This window comes from Onychostoma macrolepis, chromosome 05 (genome assembly GCF_012432095.1).
Source record: "Onychostoma macrolepis isolate SWU-2019 chromosome 05, ASM1243209v1, whole genome shotgun sequence".
Classification (NCBI taxonomy): Eukaryota; Metazoa; Chordata; class Actinopteri; order Cypriniformes; family Cyprinidae; genus Onychostoma; species Onychostoma macrolepis.
The window spans coordinates 43,823,213-43,844,218 of record NC_081159.1 but is presented as its reverse complement, the minus strand read 5'-3'; the positions used below and the strand labels follow the sequence as shown (position 1 = coordinate 43,844,218).

General features: G+C 34.0%; 1 protein-coding gene across 7 annotated transcripts in view; it reads left to right on the top strand.

Annotated features, from left to right (window-relative positions):
* The window catches only part of cita (citron rho-interacting serine/threonine kinase a), a 107,955-nt gene that overhangs the window by 35,052 nt on the left and 51,897 nt on the right, over window positions 1-21,006 (top strand). For all 7 annotated transcript variants that reach the window (XM_058775866.1, XM_058775865.1, XM_058775863.1 and 4 more), the window contains exons 11-20: window positions 3,862-3,967; window positions 5,272-5,415; window positions 7,241-7,360; window positions 14,292-14,462; window positions 15,483-15,536; window positions 16,710-16,763; window positions 17,128-17,268; window positions 18,284-18,409; window positions 18,865-18,960; window positions 20,000-20,116. In XM_058775866.1, the coding sequence (XP_058631849.1) occupies window positions 3,862-3,967; window positions 5,272-5,415; window positions 7,241-7,360; window positions 14,292-14,462; window positions 15,483-15,536; window positions 16,710-16,763; window positions 17,128-17,268; window positions 18,284-18,409; window positions 18,865-18,960; window positions 20,000-20,116 (1,129 nt within the window). The remainder of the gene's footprint in view (window positions 1-3,861; window positions 3,968-5,271; window positions 5,416-7,240; window positions 7,361-14,291; window positions 14,463-15,482; window positions 15,537-16,709; window positions 16,764-17,127; window positions 17,269-18,283; window positions 18,410-18,864; window positions 18,961-19,999; window positions 20,117-21,006) is intronic.

Genomic DNA, 21,006 nt, shown 5'->3' with positions numbered 1-21,006 from the left:
GTTCATGATTCAACAATAAGAAAGAGACTGGGCAGAAACAGCATCCATGGGAGAGTTCCAAGCCAAAAGCCATTGCTGACCAAAAAGAACACACAGGCTCGTCTCACATTTGCAAAAAAATATCTTGATATTCTGTGGACTGATGAGACAAAAGTTGAACTTTTTGGAAGGTGTGTGTCCCGTTACATCTGGCGTAAAACCAACAAAGCATTTCATAAAAAGAACATCATACCAACAATCAAACATGGTGGTGGTAGTGTGATGGTCTGAGGCTGCTTTGCAGCTTCAGAACCTGGATGACTTGCCATAATTGATGGAACCATGAATTCTGCACTCTATCAGAAAATCCTGAAGCACTTTTTTACATAGTGCCAGGCAGGTATGGACAGCTTTTTTCCCTTAATAAATTAAATCATCATTTCAAAACTGCATTTTGTATTTACTCGGGTTATTTTTGTGTAATATTAAAATTAGTTTGATCTGAATCTTTTAAGATTAAATCTTTTAAGTGTGACAAATATGCAAAAAAAACAAAACCAGAAGGGGGCAAAAACCTTTTCACAGCACTGTATATCATTGTGATAAACACGTGGATGTGGTAATTGCCTCCGTCCAACTAGCTGAGCTGAGCAGACTGAAAACAAATCTAACACACTCATGCCTCAAATCATGACAAAATCGAAGAGAATTATTGAATTCTGATTGTTTTTCTGTTTACTGCTGTAAAGTTGCTGTTTTAAGAACATTTTTAAAGTAATAAATGTGTGATGTTTCCAAAAAACAATAAGTAGTCGTCATAATAACAAATACTTGTGACAGTATGTTTGAGACTATATTGACCAAAATTATTACACTATACTGTGCTCTTCTGTAGTTTATTTGTTGATCAGAGGTGGTTGGAGCCGACAGCATCTGTAAATGCCATCTTTCTTTATTCTCTGGGATGCAGGAACAGCTGCAGTTCTTTGATGGGAATTTATCCAGAGGAAGCTCAAGGAATGGACTTTGAAACATTGTGAGGGACACACCATATTAGAAAAGCGTGGCCAAAATGCTCTTCTCTCAGTTTCAGACGTCTCCTTTAGCAGGAAACACTGAGCAGGCGAGACAGTTTGTGCACATGAATACTGTTGACTGTGTTTCTAATGGGATTTAAGCTCAAGCTAAAGGTCTTCAGGACTCTGCGGACGAGCTGTCAGAACAACGCTCAAAGCAAATATTCACGAGCTGCTGCGATTGGTTCAGCTTTCCTCCGCTGCAGTATTTTTGTCAGTTTTATTCTCTCTCCGTCTCTGTTAGTAATGTCTGTTGTGATTGTGCGGCGGCTGGGATTTCACTCTTTATTTTTGGAACATGTTTATCCGTCAGACAACATTTCGTCAGTTCTGAATCACTGACATATGATGCATGTGGGAGCTCAAGTTGTTTCCTGTCTTTGTTGGTTTGTTCTGAGGTTCACATGTCTTTTTATACTGTTGTAGGCGGTCGGTTCTCTATATTTAGGCATTTCTGTGTGCCTTGGTTTCCTCTGTGAGAAGTTTTCAACTGAAATCCATTGGTACTTTGACTTCCTGAAGAGCATCTGTGCTGCTTTCCAAATATTGCTCATCAGTTTCTGACTCCATCAGTTGGGTGAGTGTGGGAGGAGTCTTATCAGTTTGACTGACCAATGGCGGAGTCAAAGGGGTGGGAGGAGTGTTTGGGAAACCTGTGTGGAAACAGTCATAGTTAAACTTTTTTTTTTTTTTTTCCAGTTTCAGGTTTGCAAATATTTGCAAAATTTTCAATGTAGTAGTTCACCTAAAAATGTCCATGTTTACTCGCTCTCATGTTGTTCCAAGCCTATGCCATTTCACAGTGACCACTGCTGTTAATCTCCACAATGATTCAATAGTAACTATAACTTGTGCTTGAGTAGTCCACCTTATCCCAAGTTTTCTGAAATTATATATATATGATATGATAGTTTTTTGTGATGAAAATTTAAGTCATTATTCAATAATGAATTGTGGACCTGATCAGCTGATTCATTGAAAATGTTCACTAATCCAGTTCTTGATCTTAATGTAGTTGCTGCAGTTCATGAATTAATCAAGCACTGAACATTGAATAGTGACTTAAATTTGTATATTTTTGTAAATTGATCACCATGTATGACTTTTTTTTTTTTTTATAAATATTTGGATATGAATTTGTAGTTGGTTATCTTTTTATATTTAGATTATATAATATTGGGTATGTAAAATTCAGAAATGAAGAATTAATTTCCCTTCCAATCCTTGAATTTGGATTTGAGTTGTAATGACAGGCAGAGGAATTTTACTAAATTGCAATTTAAAGGTAAATGCATTCTGGGAAATGTGTTCTTCCACCCTAATCCACAAAAGTACATTTAATAAATATGATGAAATGTATAAACTAAATTTCAGACATATTTTGTAAAGTTTATCTTGACAAAGGTAAAAATAGTTATATTAATTTCTTTGTAACACTTGAGTAAGGTCTCATTTGTTACATCAGTAAATGCATTGGTTAACGTGAACTAACTATGTATTTGTACACCACTTACTAGCCTTTGTCAGTGTTGATTAATAAAAATAATTACGATTGTTCATGTAAGAGCACAGTGCATTAATGTTAACAGATACAGCTTCCGATTTTAAAAATGTATTGGTAAATGTTGAAATTAACATTAAGTTTAATAAATGCTGCAGAAATATTGTTCATTGCCAGTTCATGTTAACTTATGGAACCTTATTGTAAAGTTACCAAATCTCTTTGAATTTGATAGTGAAGTAGATTTACAATAAATTGAAATTACAGTTCTGCATCTTTTTGAAACCTCAATTCCAATTAAAATCTGAATCGTGCACAGCTGTATGTCATGTGCACTGAATTGTGGTTGATCTGACGCAGCACAATGCGTTTACTCATGAAACTAGGTATCAATTAATGTGTTTTTATGCTGCATGTCGGTTTTCATTCAGGAACGTGTGCTTCTAGAGAGAAAAGAGAGGTCAACTTCCTGTTTTACATGAGCAAATGACATCATTAAACGAGTACACACTGATGAAAGGTTAATTATGCTGTTAAAATGAGTAATTATGGTTCAGTTTGGAATCTGCAGTGATTTGATTTCAAATTGTGCAGAACTCAAACAGACTCACACTTGTGTGTAAATGAAAGACTGTTGTTGTGGTGTTGTGACCCTCCGGTCTGGTTTGGAGTTCTGGTATAATCAGCACTTTAGCAGTGCGAGAGTGTGTGTGTGTGTGTGTGTGTGTGTGTGTGTGTGTGTGTGTGTGTTTCCTCCTCAGCACTTTCAGCTGTAATGAGCCGATGTCTAATGGCGGAGACAGAGATCTTTGAGTTCAGATCGCTTGAGCAAGGCACAAGCATTATGTGATGAAATGAGAGAATGTGAAGTGAATGCTTGTCTTGACATGATGTGGACGGTCTGTCCTTGTTAATGAATTGAATTGGAGTTTTGTTATGACAAATCTCTGTTAATCTAATCTGAGATAAATGTAGCTCTGTTTTCATTTGCTTGTGGATGTTTGTGGTTTTGTGACACTTGCGGTTGGTGTTCCTGATGAGAATGTTCCCTGACGTCTACTTCATGTCATGTTAATTAATAGATGCCACATAAAGATGATGTTCTTTTGGTTCACATTCACATGAAACTAATGGAGTGTGTAATGAATGTGAAAGGCTGAGCAGACATGCGTGTGTGATATTCCCAACATTCCCAGGAAAAACTAAATCTCACACACTTCTTTATTTTGGAGATTTATGACCAGGTGAGTGTAAATGTACGTCTGTTATGGTACTGATTAGGTATGTTTTTCTTTGTGTCGTCAGATCGGTCTGCACAGGGCTCAACTCTCCTGCCAAGACCAACTCCATGGAAAAAAAACTGCACCTCAAAAGCAAAGAACTGCAAGACACTCAAGACAAATGTCACAAGGTAAGAGCACAGAGATTTCTGGGTAGAGTCTGAATGAAAACCGATAATAAACTGGGATGTTTAAAGCAAGTTAAACTACATTAACACACCGACTTGTACTTTTCCTTGCAATTTCTCTTAAAACTCAGAACTGTGTTTGCATCTCACGATTCAGACTTTTCTTTTTAGAATTGCGAGTTTATATCTGGCAATATATTGCAATTTTGCATTTTATATCTAGCAATTCTGTGAAGAAAAGTCAGAATTGTGAGTTGCAAAAAATCACTAGGAAGAAAATCTGAATTATGAGATATAACCTAAGATTTTCGAGGAAAAAAGTCTGAATTTTGAGATTAAAAAGTTGAATAATTTTTTTTTTTTTTTATTGTCCTGTCATGGAAACAAGCTTCCAAAGGACCCTGTCATTTGGTACATTACTGTAATATTATAAAAAAGCTAAAATTAACAACTTGTTTGTATCAAACATTTAAATAGCACATAAAGCAGTTTTTATAATAATACATTTGTAATTTTTTTTTTTTAAAGGATATAATTCTGTTTCTACTCCAAAATATTGTTGACATATATAAATATTTAAACAGTGGCTGTTATAAAATGTTTTTTTTTTTTTTTTTTTTTTTTCAAACCTACATTAAATGTTGAAGAACAGGTTAAGTAAAGATATAATGAATATGTAATATAGTGCACATTTTAATCAAAATGCTCCTCTCTAGAGTTATTTTTCTAGCCAACCAATGAGTTTATGGACATTGAATGGCTTTCCTGAGGTAAATGTGACGTTATACGTGACATTATTTACAAGCTCTTTTATTGACATTTTTCTGCAGTTGAAACGCTGATTGGTTGATCGATTAAATGAGAAATTATTTATTTCATTAAGTTGTTCTGCTTCTTTTAACAACTTCTGATGTTCAGTCATGTTTATTTGGTGCTGTAACTAGAAGTAAAGCAGAAGAGTCGAGATGATTGGTTCATGTGCGATTACAGCCACCTGTCAGGCCACATTAAAGAGCGTCAACCACATGTATTGTTTGCATTTTGTGATGAAATTTACAGAATTTTAAAGCTCATGCTTTTTCATATCAAAAGTAACGAAGGACAAAGGTTATTGTGTTTATGAATAGTTAAAAGATTGATAATGGCATTTAAGAAGCAGTATTGGTTCATCAAAATGAGAATGAATTAAAATTCATAAATTGATATTGTCAACCCAGCTCTGACTTTAAAGAGTCACAATTATTAGGTACTGTCACTGATGCTGTAAAATGCATTTAGACCTGCTGCTTGTGTTTGTGGCCGCTCAGATGGAGCAGGAGATCTCACGGTTTCAGCGTAAGATGACTGACCTGGAGTCAGTCCTCCAGCAGAAGGATGTGGAGCTCAAAGCATCCGAGACCCAGAGGAGCATCCTGGAGCAGGACCTTGCCACCTACATCACCGAATGCAGCGTGAGTGACGCCCAAACTCTCATGCTAGAACAGTAACAGTCATTCATTAATTATAATACACTTTATTTATAGAGACGAGAAATCTGTGCTTTAAACGAGTCGGATACTTTGGCCCAAAGGAATTAAAGGAATTTTGGCAAAATATCAGAAAAAAACAACAACATTCTGTAGAAAGTATGGAGAACAAAACCTGCAGAAATCCAAAATTAATTAGAATAAATTTAATAAATGGAAAAGAAATAAATAAAAACAAATACAATTCATTTTTAATTCAGTTTAGTTCTGATTTTATTTGTGATTGTCTTTATTTTAACTGTATTTTTATTTTTTTAATTCGTTCATTTATTTATTTTACTTATTAAATTTAAGTGTTTATCTATTTATTCCCACAGTCATGTATTTCCACATTTGAATAATGCAATTTATTTATGTGCATAAATGCTCAATTCGTAAAAAGAAATATGCAAATAAACAAAAAAATGAAAGAATAAAAATAAAGTTAAAAATAAATACAGAAAATAATTAAAAATGAGAAAAGTAGTAAAGACTAAATTTAGTTAAAAATGAATTGTATTTTTTATCAAGTCATTTATTCCTTTAATTTCCTTTTTATTACATTTATTTTAAATTTTTGCAGGTTTGGTCCTCCATAAGAAAGATGGTTAACTGTTGTTTAGTGCTTTAGTCATCCATTGTCTAAAACATCAATTGCTATATTTCCATGGATCTTCTTGATCCTCAACATAACACAAGCTATGTTTCTATCTAAAGTTACAAATTAAATCGGAATATCGCATAAAACACTTGAGAATAAAGCATTGGTTCAGCTGTGTTAAAGTTTGGGAAAAAATGCAGATTAGATTTCAGAATGTACACAAACGGACTCACGTGTATGTACATGAAAGGCAGAAATAACGTGTTGTTATTTTCATCCACATATTTTTATGCAAATTATTGCATTCCACCTACACGCTCTGAGGCGTGTAGATTTAAAACCTTTTAAAATTTAAAAAACTGATACTTCACACCAGTTTCCCAGGAAGTGAAGATTTTGTTCTCTTAAACACACAGGAAGGTGTTATTATATTTTATCAAATATTTTATGCAATAATATGTATGTTTTATTGACAACTAATGTTGTGTTTGGGTATCAAAATCTACTCTTTTAAAAGTGCTGAAGCCAAACGACTTTCATCTCACTGTAGATGAACTCACACTGAACCACAGAGCATTACTTTTGATCATATGCATCTAAAAATAAACCAAGAGCCATTACTACTGACTGACAATGAGAAGTTACAGATAGAGTATCTAAAATTTTTGGGCGCTTCCTCGACGTACTGAAATAATCAGAAAGAAGTTCCTTGTGATTCCCACCTCTTATTAACATGGTCACAGATATATTGTGCATCCTTATCCATAATAGATGTACAGCATTATTCACTATTGTTGCATTAACATTGTGACCTTGTGATTTTAGTATATTAGTTACATTGAAAATCTATGTTTGAGATCAAGAAGTAAGGCTGATTATCCCTTGGCTAACTGCTAGTTGTTTAGTTCCTTCCCTCTGACAGCAGGACTTCATCAGTACACACTCTGATGGACGTATCTATTGTTTTATATCTAGAACAGCAAAACTGACTCGATTTCATATCTGCACTCTTGATGTTCTGTCTTTAATGCAAATACACCCGCTGATAAAAGCACTCTTGGCACGCTGTTCATTTTTTGTTCTGACCTTGCATTCCAGCCTCCGCTGCATCTCAACATAACAGACGTGTGTGTGTGTGTGTGTGTGTGTGTGTGTGTGTGTGTGTTTTAGAGTCTGAAGCGCAGTCTGGAACAGGCTCGTGTTGAAGTGTCACAGGAAGATGATAAAGCTCTCCAGCTCCTCCATGACATCAGAGAACAGAGCAACAAACTCCAGGAGATCAAGGAGCAGGTGAACAACCGCACTTCACCACACCGTTACTGTGAGATCCTCGCGTTATATTTTAATTAGGGCTGTCAGTCGATTAAAATTTTTAATCTAATTAATTACATGATGTGTCGATTAATTCATCTAATTAATCACAAATAAATTTGACTATAATTTTTTATTATATCTAAAAAAAAAATTTTTTTTTTTTGATTTTATTACACACAAACATCTAGGCTACAACGGCCTAACATAAACTTTGGAACATAAAAGAAGATACTTTGAGAAAAATCTCAGTATTTTTTGTTCATACAATGAAACTCATTGGTAACCAAAACAGCTTTGTTACCAACAGTCTTCAAAATACCTTCTTTTATGTTCCACAAAAGAAAGGTTTTAAACAACATGAGGGTGAATAAATGATGATAGAATTTATATTTTTTGGGTGAACTATCCCTTTAATGTTTATTATTATTATTATTATTATTATTATTATTTATGAAATGATACTCTAAATAAGAAACTAAATCTGCCAGCAGGTGGCAGTAAATGTCTTAATTTGATTCGTTCAAACAGCTGATTCATTCAGGAATGAAGTAAACTGCTCTCTTTATGAATTGGGCTTTGAATCATTGATTCACACGATTCGTTCAAAACGCGGATTCATTCAGAAACTAAACACCGCTCCGAGCAACAATTCTTCTGTGGCTTTAAATGTAATGTGTTCTCTGCAAAAATTGAGCATAAACACCATAATGTTGTTTAAAGTATAACACAATTTCAACTTCTTATTAACAGAACTGTTGAAAATCACATTTAAACTTGTGATATTCGGGACAAACAGCACTCGTGTGATACTGCTGTCCCTGCTGGTGTGAGATCGCTTATCATATGATATAAATATGAGACAAAACACATACAGGGGCGTTTTTGCACCAATATCTTGAATTTTAGGGCATAACTGCATTTATGGAGTTGTTGCCCTGTATCATATTTGTCAACAGTCATCTGTATGAAATGTAAGATGATGTACAGGTCTAGGGGCGAGGCCAGTGCGTTAACTGCGTTAAAATATTTTTTTATAACTAATAAGTTAACGCGTTAAACTGACATCCCTATTAATACATTTCTGTGTTCAAAGCTGAATTTTCAGCATCATTACTCCAGTCTTCAGTGTCACATGATCCTTCAGAAATAATAATAATATGCTGATTTGCTGCTCAAGAAACATTTCTGATTATTATCAATGTTGAAAACAGTTGTGCTGCACAATATTTTTGTGGAAACCGTGATGAATTTTATTTTTCAGGATTCACAGATGAATAGAAAGTTCAAAAGAACAGCATTTATTTGAAACAGAAAACTTTTGTAACATTATAAATGTATTTACTGTCACTTTTTGAATTTAATGCATTTTTACAGGATAAAAGTATTTTATTAGAATTTTTTTTAAATCTAACCCCAAACTATTGAATAGCAGAGTATCAAAAATATGAAGCAAGTATGGAATATGAAACCGATATTTGGGTTAAAAACTATAGTAATTTTTGTTATTCATCAAGTAATTGATATTGAATAAGCACATGGCCACACACACTCATGATTACATGAACTCGTATCAGTGGTCCGGCCGATGGCGTCCTGCAGCACCTCCATTAGCTCGACTTTATTAGCCATTCATTCGCAGAACTGAAGCCCATAATTGAGGCCAGTCTGAGGAGACTCGTCTAAACACCGGCTAATCGCTAATCAACACGCATCATTTAAGTTCTTCCGCAAGCAAATCATGTTGCTTTTTCCTCAGTTTCCAGGTTTATTGATGTTTTTCCTTTCTGCGTGTAGTCGTTTGTTCAGTATAATGTCCTGTCAGTGATTGTGACGCACGTTACAGTGTTGTTCCTGACTGCTGCACTGGTTTGATTACCTGTAGTCTCTGGTTACATACAAACCATTGTTATAACGTAATCCTCAAATCTGATTGGTGGATGGGAAATTTCATCTAAAATGTTGATTCAGAACATATCATACTTGTGTAAGTGCTTTTACAGTAACTTACCGTTGTTTATTAGTTGTTACATCACTAGTCTGTGAAGTGGCTTCACGTCAGCTGAAGATCATCACTCAAAGCTGCTGTGATTTGGTCTTTTAAGAGGAGAATGAATCTGTGACTGTCTTTTGGGAAAGAGGAGAGCAGGAGATGCTCATTGGACATTTAGTTTCCGTGGAAACAGCTGTAATTGTTTATTATCTATGGGTCATTGTGCAAGATTATAATGCAGGGTAATTTTAAGCGTAATACTAATATGAAGCACCAGCATCTTACTCATCATCACCGCAGACTGATCTTCAGGATCTTTCTGTGTTTTATGAGACTTCAGAGTACACCAGCTCCAACTGCTCACTTTTCTGCAGCCTTGAAAGTATGTTTTTCGTTTGTTTTCTTTTGAGGCGTTTCAACAAGGTTTTTAGTTTAACAAAACCAGCCAGATCAGAATTTCAGAGACTGAGCCAGTGGACACTGTGGTTTCCCATAAGGCCAGATTAGATTAGAAAAATAAGAACAATTAGGTTATTAAAGGAATAGTTCACCCAGTAATAAAAATTTGCTGTAAATGTGCTCAGCCTCAAGTCATTCAAGATGTAGATGAGTTTGTTTCTTCATCAGGTTTGTAGAAATGTGTCGCTGCATCAGTGTCTCAGCAATGGATGCTCTGCAGTGAATGGGTGCCGTCAGAATGAGAGTCCAAACAGCTGATAAAAACATCACAATAATCCACACCACTCCAGTCCATCAGTTAACATCTGGAGAAGACAAAAGCTGAAACACATCCAGCATTAAGACGTTTATAACTAAAATACCCATAATCCATAATAACGCTTCCTCCGGTGAAAAAGTGTTCTGGTCTGAATCAGGAGAGAAATCTGCACAGATCAAGCACTGTTTACAGTCTAAAGCAGCTCTAAACATATGTGGCTGGATTTTGATGTGAGAGACAACAGGAGATGCACTTTTTCACTGGAGTGGTGTGGATTATTGTGATGTTTTTATCAGCTGTTTGGAGACTCATTCTGACGGCACCCATTCACTGCAGAGCATCCATTGCTGAGACACTGATGCAATGCTACATTTCTCCAAATCACTTTAAGCTGCTCACACTTCTTCCATCACATAACGGACATTAACAGATTCATCCACCACATTAAAGACCAAAACAAAGAAGTTTTGCATCATTATCTTCAGATGATGTGTGTGTGTAGAGATGAGCTCTGACTAATATAATGCAGTTTAAAAGAGCCACTTTATCTGTTTGCAGACTAGTGGTGTAAAAACTAGCAAGCAATGGTTTAAGGTAAAATCGGTTTTATTTTGAGTTAAATTAGTCTGATCATTTATTGATGAACACAGCCCGGAAGCACAGACATCAGGCAAACCTGATGCTGTTTGAGTTTTGTTGGTTCTGTGTATGTGTGCATGAACATGAGCTCAAGGCATTATGGGGAATAATATTTCATTCACTGAACTAGAAACAAGAATTAGTGCATAATCCTGTGCTGGCAAACCTGTGTCGAGCTCGTTTTTAAACCCCGAGTACGTTGGGATCTGAGAACGGCTTTGTCACAAACCAGCAAGATTTACAGAGAAGAACAGCAGCGAACTGAGCCATCAGATGAAGAGAGATCTTTGTTTTGTATGCAGTTTTTAAAAATGTTTCCAGCCTGACTGTTTTCCATAGCTATCTATACATCTGGCCAAAGATTTTATGAAAGAAGCTTACCAAGGCTGCATTTATTTGATCAAAAATACATTAACAGATATTCACATAAAAAACAGCTATTTGAAATTGTAATGATATTTCAAGGTTTTTAAACTGTAATTTATTGCTGTGATGCAAAGCAGAATTTTCAGCATCATTACTCCAGTCTTCAGTGTCACATGATCCTTCAGAAATCATTTTTGTGGAAACTGTAATACATTTTATTTAATAGAAAGTTCAAAGGAACATATTTTTTTAAATAGAAAGCTTTTGTAACATTATAAATGTCTTTACTGTCACTTTTGATCAATTTAATTCATCCTTAATGAATAAAAGTATTAATTTATCTTAAAAAAAATCTTACTGACCACAAACCTTTGAACAGTACTGTAGCTACCAACATTTTTATTATGTAACATTTAACATATATTTTGTTTGCTGCTATAATGTAGACATGTTGTATTTGAAGTTACCCGTAGAGAACTAGATTTGCTGCACATCTGAAGAACATTGAATGGTGTTTGCTTGAAAATAACTGCAGATTACTAAAAGGCCTCTGTTGTATGTGAGTGTTTATTAGCATGCTAGACGTTTTGTTCTCGTTACGTTGCAGTAATTAAGTGTCATACTGGTTGACGTCTCAGAAGATCTGATCCACAACACAGCCTTCACTGTCAGTCTCCTCCGATCAATATCAGCCCGATTCAATCTCCACATCTTCCTCTAACAATCAGTCCCTACACACACACACACACACACACACACACAAAATAAGGGCTGCATCTTTAAAAAGCTATTCATAAGCTATTTTACTGAGATGTCTCGTTTTGATAGATGCATCTCTAAGAGAAGTGACTGAAATGTGATAATGATAGAAATGCGAAAATACATTTTGACTGATCGAATATTACTTGTTCCACAGCTAGTCATAATTTAGCCATGTATATATAATATTCACAAAAGTATGAATAATAGCTGATTCTAAGAAATTTAAATAAATGCATTTTGAAATATGTGACCCTGGAGCACAAAACCAGTCTTAAGTCGCTGGGGTATATTTGTAGCAATAGCCAAAAATACACTGTATGGGTCAAAATTATACATTTTTCTTTTATGCCAAAAATCATTAGGATATTAAGTAAAGATCATGTTCCATGAAGATATTTTGTAAATTTCTTACCGTAAATATATCAAAACATAATTTAAGAACTTCATTTGGACAACTTTAAAGGTGATTTTCTCAATATTTATATTTTTTTGCACCCTCAGATTCCAGATTTTCAAATAGTTGTATCTCGGCCAAATATTGTCCGATCCTAACAAACCATACATCAATGGAAAGCTTATTTATTCAGAAAATCTACACTTGAGACTGGTTTTGTCGTCCAGGGTCACACATTATTATTTAAACAAAACCAAAGATATTAATGGCTTATAATAAATTAGTTAATAATTTGATCACAAATAGTTAATAATAAACTATGCTGTGACTTTTTGAGTGCAGAAATCTGACCTGTTTATTAACTGTTTCATTTATGTAGGACTGAAAAATATGCATTGCATTAAGTTTATTAGTTTGTTTATGACAAAACTATGTAATCCAGATGCAATTCAGATACATAAATCTTAAATTTAGGCTTAAATATTGACCTGCATTATCCAGGCTGTAGTGCTGTTACTGTGTGATTATTCCATGAACACATAATCATTTATTGGAGTCTGTCGTTTAATAGAGATATTTTCCATTACGGTTCACTTACAGCAGCTTTAAATGACTTGATGATGGACCTTCAGAGCGTGATTGTGAACCACAGTCCCTCTGAACAAGCATCTATATCCAGCAATCCTGTAATTTGGCAACTAAAACATCATTTGTCTCTTAAATGTTTCCTCGTTGGATCCGAACTAAGATGCTGTCTTTGGTCGAACTGAAATGAGGTGAAGAGCTTGTGAAAGTGCATTTCTCTCAGAGCTCTAAACTCAGCACAATTAACCTCGCGAGACCCGCTGGCTTCAGGGAGAATCTCAGCCTGTAATCATTCACATTATATTTCAGTCACTCTCTGAAGCCGCTCGTTTAATTCCTTAATGCATCTCACTCGCTCAAACCCTCATTAACCCATCCGGCTGTCTGCAGGTCGTTTCACAGGAACAGCAGAGCTTTATCAGAGTCTTGTGCTGCTCAGAACCAGGGTTATTATTCTTACCTATAACTATTATAAAAAAAAAACTTTTACATATTAAGAACATTAAACATTGTGATAATTGAAATAAAGAAAATGCAAAAAAAAAAAAAAAAAAATTGAAATGTTGGTGAGTAGCTGAAATAATAAATGTAATAAATTTTAGTAAATTTTCTCAATTTTAACAATAAAATTATTAAAAAATTAACTAAAATTCAAATGGACTAGGAATATAAAACTAAAAGCCAATTAATGGTTGAAAACTATGTTAGTATGTAAATAATACTAAAGTAACCATGCTCGTAACCAAGGTTATTATTGATACCTTAAACATTACCATATTCAAATAAAGATGAAAAAAATTAGAAATGTTGGCAAGTAACTGAAACAAGTTTAAAATAATAAAAGTACAAAAATTAAACCAAAATTAAAATGAACTGGGGAAAAAAGAAAAGAAAAAAAGCTAATCAATGATTTTAATAAAAACAATATATAAATAATTAGAAAATAACTAGGGTTATTATTGTTACCTAAAACAATAAAAACATTTTGTTAATTGAAATGAAATAGTTTAAATTAAATTGAAGTAAATAAAAATGTTAGATGAAAAACTTAGAAAATGTAAAAAAATCATAATAATAATAATAATAATAATGATTATGATGATAATAATAAAATAAGAAATAAGAAAAATAGAAATGTTGGCAAGTAACTGAAAAAGTTTAAAACAATAAAATTGAATAATAAATTATAATAGAAATCAATTAAATAAAAAAAGAAAATACTAAAATTTAATTAAAATGCGTTAAAAGAAATAAAAGCTATTTAATGATTTTAATAAAAACTTTAATAGTATATGAATGATATTAAAATAGCACCGCTCATAACCATATAATAGTACACTGTATCAGGAACTGTATCATATTTGTGTGCTGTGATATTTATGTTTCTTGGACAGTGCTATGGTTCTGATTGTAGTAATTTAGAGTTTTCTGATGAAGTCTTTGCTGTGTTCAGGAGTATCACGCTCAGCTGGAGGAGATGCAGGTGACCATCAGGCAGCTGGAGGAGGATCTGTCTGCCGCCCGCCGCCGCAGCGACCTGTACGAGACCGAGCTGCGAGAGTCACGGCAGACCAGCGAAGAGCTCAAGAGGAAAGCAGCCGAGTACCAGCAGAGGATCCAGAAGGTGTGTGTGTGTGTGTTCAGTCAGTGACCGATTATAATGACAATATCTAGAACAATCACAGCCACAATATCTCTATACAACCAGTCAGATGCTTGGACACATTTGCTCGTTCTATATTTTGACTAGTGTCCACATGTTAGAAGTGTTTGAGTTTTTGAGTATTTGCGTTTCTTTTCTGTCTATATTTTCTGAGCTCTGCTCACTCTGAACACTCATGAGGTGCATCCTGGGATGCTTTTAAATTGCATTATAAATATCTTTGTTTTGTAAAGAAATGTTTACATATGCACAATTTATATATTTTTCTACAAAACAAATTTTAAGCCATTCAGTTTTTTTTTTATATTTATATTAAATATTTTTTGAATATAGTATTAATTTGCGTTATTTAATCTCTCTCTAAGATTCTTTGATTATTTTTATATTAGATTAAATTGCATTATTTTTATTCTCTATATATATATATATATATATATATATATATATATATATATTATAAATTCTATATAAGTTTGATTAATTATACAATAGATTAAATATTTTTAATATGTATGCAAAATATAAAAATTATAAATATATATTTTATGTAAATAAAAATACTTTTATTTTTGTTTTATTAATATACCTTATATATTATTTTGTATATAAATTAAATTACTTTATTTATTTTCAGTCCCTCTCTATTATAATTAATCATTTGTATTATATATTATGTAATTATAATAATATATTTTATAGATATATTTTATGTAATTATATATTAATACATTTATTATATTTTGTATATAAATTAAATTTATATACAAAATATTTATTTATTATTTATTTTCTCTCTCTCTCTGTATGTGTCGTCATTATTTATATTGCTAAAATTGAATGAATTTAATCAGTATTCTCAGAAGTTGCCATTATCAAAATCTGATAGATCTCCCTGGCTGATATATACAGTACATGTGGTTTGTTTGTGTGTGAGGGATTGTTGTTTATGATCCTGTCATGTGGTATTTGTATTGTGTCCAGGCGAAGGAGCAGGGGAAAGCTGAGGTGGAGGAGCTGCTCTCTAAACTCGAGAAGGTACAAATCAGTCAAACACACAATGACTGAAATTCATCTGCAATCTGTTTGTGTCCCTCCAAACGAATAATTGAGCAAATCAATAATTCATCCGTCATCAGATCATACGCTAAACTTCTCTGGGATGGACGGGACGTCCCTGTGGGCTCCTTTATCTCTGACTGAGAGCTCAAATAGATCTCATGAGAGCCGTCACAGTCAGATCATACAGGTGCTCAATTATTATCATTAATAAACCAGCACAGCTCCCAGAGTCATGCAGAACCGTGAAATATCAGGGACATCTGTGATTTCTAGGCCTGCAAAAACACTGAATGTAATCTAAAAAAAGTCATGGAAATTTCTGTAGTGAGTTTAAATCCTTTTTTGATTTGCTCAGTCACATCGTGTGTGTGTGTGTGTGTGTGTGTGCGTGTGTGTGTGTGTTAATCATCCTCAATGATACTCGCTGTGCTCTTCATGCTGTGAAATCTCTCTTTGGTCAAGTAGTTTCATTTTGAGAGGACACTTCTTCATGAATAAATGTTTTTATAAAATGTGATGATAAGCTCATCTATTAAAACCACACACTCAAGCACCATGTTTTACTGAAAATTTGCATTTGCTATTCAAAGTTTCCACATATTTGTAGAAAAACCCTTTTAAAAATGTACTTGATGTTGTTATGAGAGCTGCATATACTGTAGCTACAGGGTAGATCACAAATAACAGGGTGCTTGAACAAATAACTATATAATAATAACATACATATTATTACTTTATTTTAGCTAAGGCAACATTGCTTATTTTATTTTAGTTTATCTTGATTATCTTGAAGTAACTAAAACTGAAATTGATATAAAATATATAGACATATCTATATTAATAAAAACACTCAACAAAATTACTAAAATGTTTGCTAAAATAAAAAAGGAAAATGTAAACATAATATAAATTATTTAAAATAATAATAATATATAATAATAATAATAATATAAATAAAATATCACTAGTTTTAGTTAAACTACACTGAGATCATCGCAGCACTTTCCTCGCCGTCCAGGTGCTAAACGTCTCTTTGAAGCATTGCCTTGTCATTGACTTCACCTGCACTGACGTTTTAATTTCCTCTAATTACACACTCGTCTGCTGTGATGGTCACAGTGTGTGACTTTATGAGCTTCTGTGTTCCAGACAAACGCCGAGCAGCAGCTGAAGATCCAGGAGCTGCAGGATAAACTCTCGAAGGTGCTGTGTTTATTTCTGCTGTATGTTAGCATGCTACAGACCGCAGACATAATGCATTACAGTGTATTACTTCAGTGTTTAATTGCATTGTTTAATCCTCCATGTTGTAGCAATAAGCCGCTAGAGTCTGCATGTTAGCTTGATTTCCCATGGTACAAAGACTAACGACACCCCTTAACCTCAGAAATCTTATTGCATCTGCACTGAATTTGAATCTTTTGCTGTGTACCTTTGGAAAGACATCTTTAGAGGATCTAAAGGTCACAGACTGACCTCTTGACCCAAAACTACGTGTTACATGAATAGTGTGTATAATGCAGTTCCTCTAATGAGCTCTGCATGTGTTTGACCTTTGACCCCGCAGGCGGTGAAGGCGAGCACAGAAGCCACGGAGCTGCTGCAGAACATCCGTCAGGCCAAAGAGCGTCTGGAGCGAGAGCTGGAGCGTCTGCGCAACAAATCTGACCCCAGCGACACGCTGCGCAGACGCCTGCGAGAGACTGAGGTGCGACGGGGCACTGATATGAGTTTACAATGCCTGTTAATCACACACACACACACACACACACACAGATAAGTTTTTAGCACCAAGATGATTTTTATATGAACTCTTTTTGCATTGCTGTAATATGCCTGGATGTTTTTATTTTTAATAATTGTCATAATTATGATTCTTATTAGATCTCATTACTTAAATAGTAAGAATTTTTTTATTGCATTATATAATAAAATACTGTATGTTTTTTTTTATTTAAATAAGTACACTACTGTGTAAAAGTTGATTTTGAAAGAAGTCTCTTCTGCCCACCAATTTAATTGATCAAAAAAACAGTAAAAATTGTGAAATATTATTACAATTTAAAATAACTTTTTTTCTGTATTAATATATGTTAAAATATAATTTATTGCTGCGATCAAAGCTGTATTTTCAGCATCATTACTCCAGTCTTCAGTGTCACATGATCTTCAGAAATCATTCTAATATGCTGATCTGCTGCTCAAGAAACATTTCTGATTATTATCAATGTTGAAAACAGTTGCGCTGCACAATATTTTTGTGGAAACTGATACATTTTATTTTCAGGATTCACAGATGAATAGAAAGTTCAAGAGAACAGCATTTATTTGAAATAGAAATCTTTTGTAACATTGTAAATGTCTTTACTGATCAATTTAATGTGTCCTTGGTAAATAAAAGTATGAATTTCTTCATAAATCTTACTGAACCCAAACTTTTAAACAGTAGTGTATTTAGTACAGCAAATGCTTCTTTTACTCTAATCAATATTTGAATTACAGTAATGAGAAATTGTGTGTTAAATGTGCTGAATTATAATGAAAATAATGTCACAAGCAAACATCATTTTTTTTTTTTTTTAACTAAATAATTTCTTCCTCTTGATTTTGATGTGTAATATGAACTTGATAAGATTCTTGACAGGTTTGGAGTGATTCCTGAACCTCGGGTTACTTGAGGAGGAATGAATCTGTAATAGTTGTTAAATCGCTCTTGTGTTCAGGAGGGCAGAAAGACTTTGGAAAACCAAGTGAAGCGTCTGGAGATGGTGGAGCGTCGAGAGAATAAACTGAAGGACGACATCCAGACCAAATCCCAACAGATCCAACAGATGGCTGAGAAGATACTGGTGAGAGAGACGGATCAGACTAGCAAAGATTAAACCACTAACACGCCTCCTTAACCAGCTGACCTGTAACCCACACACACACACACACACACACACACACACAGAGGTCTCTCTTCACGTCTGTCTTTGCACCGTCATCCTTGTGCGTCTGTTTTCTCAGATTCCTACAGATTAGCATATGACAGAACACACACACACACACACACACACACACACTAACAGGATGTCCCATCTGCTGCCACACACACACACCTCTGCACCTCTCAGTGAGAAACACACACACCTTCATGCCGCCCCGTCAAGCAGCGCTCCGCTTCTCAAAGCAAGTTCACTTCTTCATTTCACCTGCTGATGGGATTTTACTGCTGGAAACGATTTGGATCTACCTGTCACCTGACTGTGTGTGTGTGTGTGTGTGTGTGTGTGTGTGTGTGTGTGTGTGTGTGTGAGTTTAGGAGCTTGAGGAAAACTTGCGGGACACTCAGGCTACAGCGCAGAGGATGGAAGCCCACCTGGTCCAGAAGGAGCGACTCTATGAGGACAAAATCAAGGTAGAGTTGAACACAGACGCTCATAAAAATGTGTGGAAATCACTAGTTCATGAATGACACACACAACTGTTGCTTGAAGTTTAGTGACTATTGATTGTGCCATTTTGGGTGAATGAGATTTATTATACAACAAATAATCGGTGTCCCAATACTGATTTTTTCCCAAGTAAATTTTCTGTTTTCTGAACACGCTAATGAGACGTGATCAGCAACAGAAACATCCTTTAATTTTCATTTTAGGTATCAATACAACCCTATTAAAACAAAAACTTATGCCATAATATATTTAAAATACATTTATTTCATAATAAGTATACCTCGAATCCATTAACACATTTATTGACGAATTACTCATATAAAATAATTTATAAAAAACTTAATTTGGACACAATGCACATTTCTTAATATTATGCCTAAAATGTGTTTGATTATGACTATTAATAAGGATTTATGATCTCTGTTCAGTCAGATCTCTTTATTAATCTTTAAATGCAAGATATTTAAAGTGTACCTGAAGCATACTTGTAATAGTTCAATTTTAGCTGAATCAAATATACTTCAGTTTATCTTTAGTTGGACTCCAGTACTTCTTCCACACAATAAAGTGCATTAAGTACAAAATTAGTTGTTCCAGTTTAGCAGATTTTAAGTATGCCAGTTATCTGTTTTTGCAAATAAACTCTTCAATTGCAAGATATTTTTATTAAGTGCATAAATATGTAAAAGTATTTGTAGTATATTAGTATTTTAGATATTAGTATTTTTATTAGGTTTTTTTTTCACTAGGTCAGTTATACAAAAACAATCCATTTCCTCTCATTTTAATCAATAGAAAAGTTGATGGACTACTAGTTAAATTGTTGTGTTAGCAACTTTTCCAAAAACTAACAAATGTAATTTCTATCACACACAATATCAAAACTCCACAGCAGCACATCATATTCATATCTGAATAGACCTGCATGTAAGACGCCTGACGTCTGTGTGTGTGTGTGTGTGTGTGTGTGTGTGTGTGTGTGTGTGTGTGTGTGCTCTGCAGGTTCTGGAGGCTCAGATGAAGGCAGATCTGGCTGATAAAGAGTCTCTGGAGCAGAAACGAGCTCAGCACGAGGAAGAGGCGCGTGAGAAATGCAAACTCATCAGTGAGCAGAAAGCTGTGAGTGTCTCGTCTTCATCTCAAATCAAACTCTGACTCCTGACAGACTGTGTGTGTGTGTGTGTGTGTGTGTGTGTGTGTTTGCTGGAGACACATTGACTAGTTCATCCAGCAGAATGTTTGAGCTACTACAATCCAAGACAAAACTTTATGGGTGTTAAATGGGTATTTGTTTGGGTTTATATTTTTACGAATATAAAATGTAACACCTCAGGAATATGTCCATAATCATATTTCACCTCGAAAGCAAAAGAGAAAAAAATAAGAAATTAGGCTATAGTTTGCATAAAACATGAAAATAAAGCTATTATATGACTGTATTTTTGGATATGCATTATTTTCCAGACATTTACTAGTTATTACTGTAATTTGAAAGTCTCTCTCACCTTTTTTCCAATTCTCAAAGCTTATTTTATTGAAAAATATTTATCAATTTCAAGTGATGTTTGATATGTTGATCAATCTCTTTTTAAATATTTTTTTATTATCTTTAACACATTACAGCACCACAACAATCAAGCATTACCAGACACTAGTAAAGGAAAATAATTACAACAGCAAGAAAGACAAAACAAATCTTTCTTAATATGAAAAATCACTTCAGGTATTCATGTACATCATGTTAGTAGTCGTTTTAAACATGCTGATTTAAAAAAAAAAAAAAAAAGTATTTATTTATTAAATAAATAATACATTACAGTTGTACATTACACTTTATCATCATGACAACAAAAAATAATTAATAATTTTTCATTATTTGATTTTGTGGTGAAATTAGACCTGAGAAAGCTTTGTGAGATTCACTATTATCATTTTCTAGCCTTTTAGCCCTTGATCCAGTTAACCAGTCAGACTTCAGCTAACTAGATTACCGCCCTGATCGCAGACTC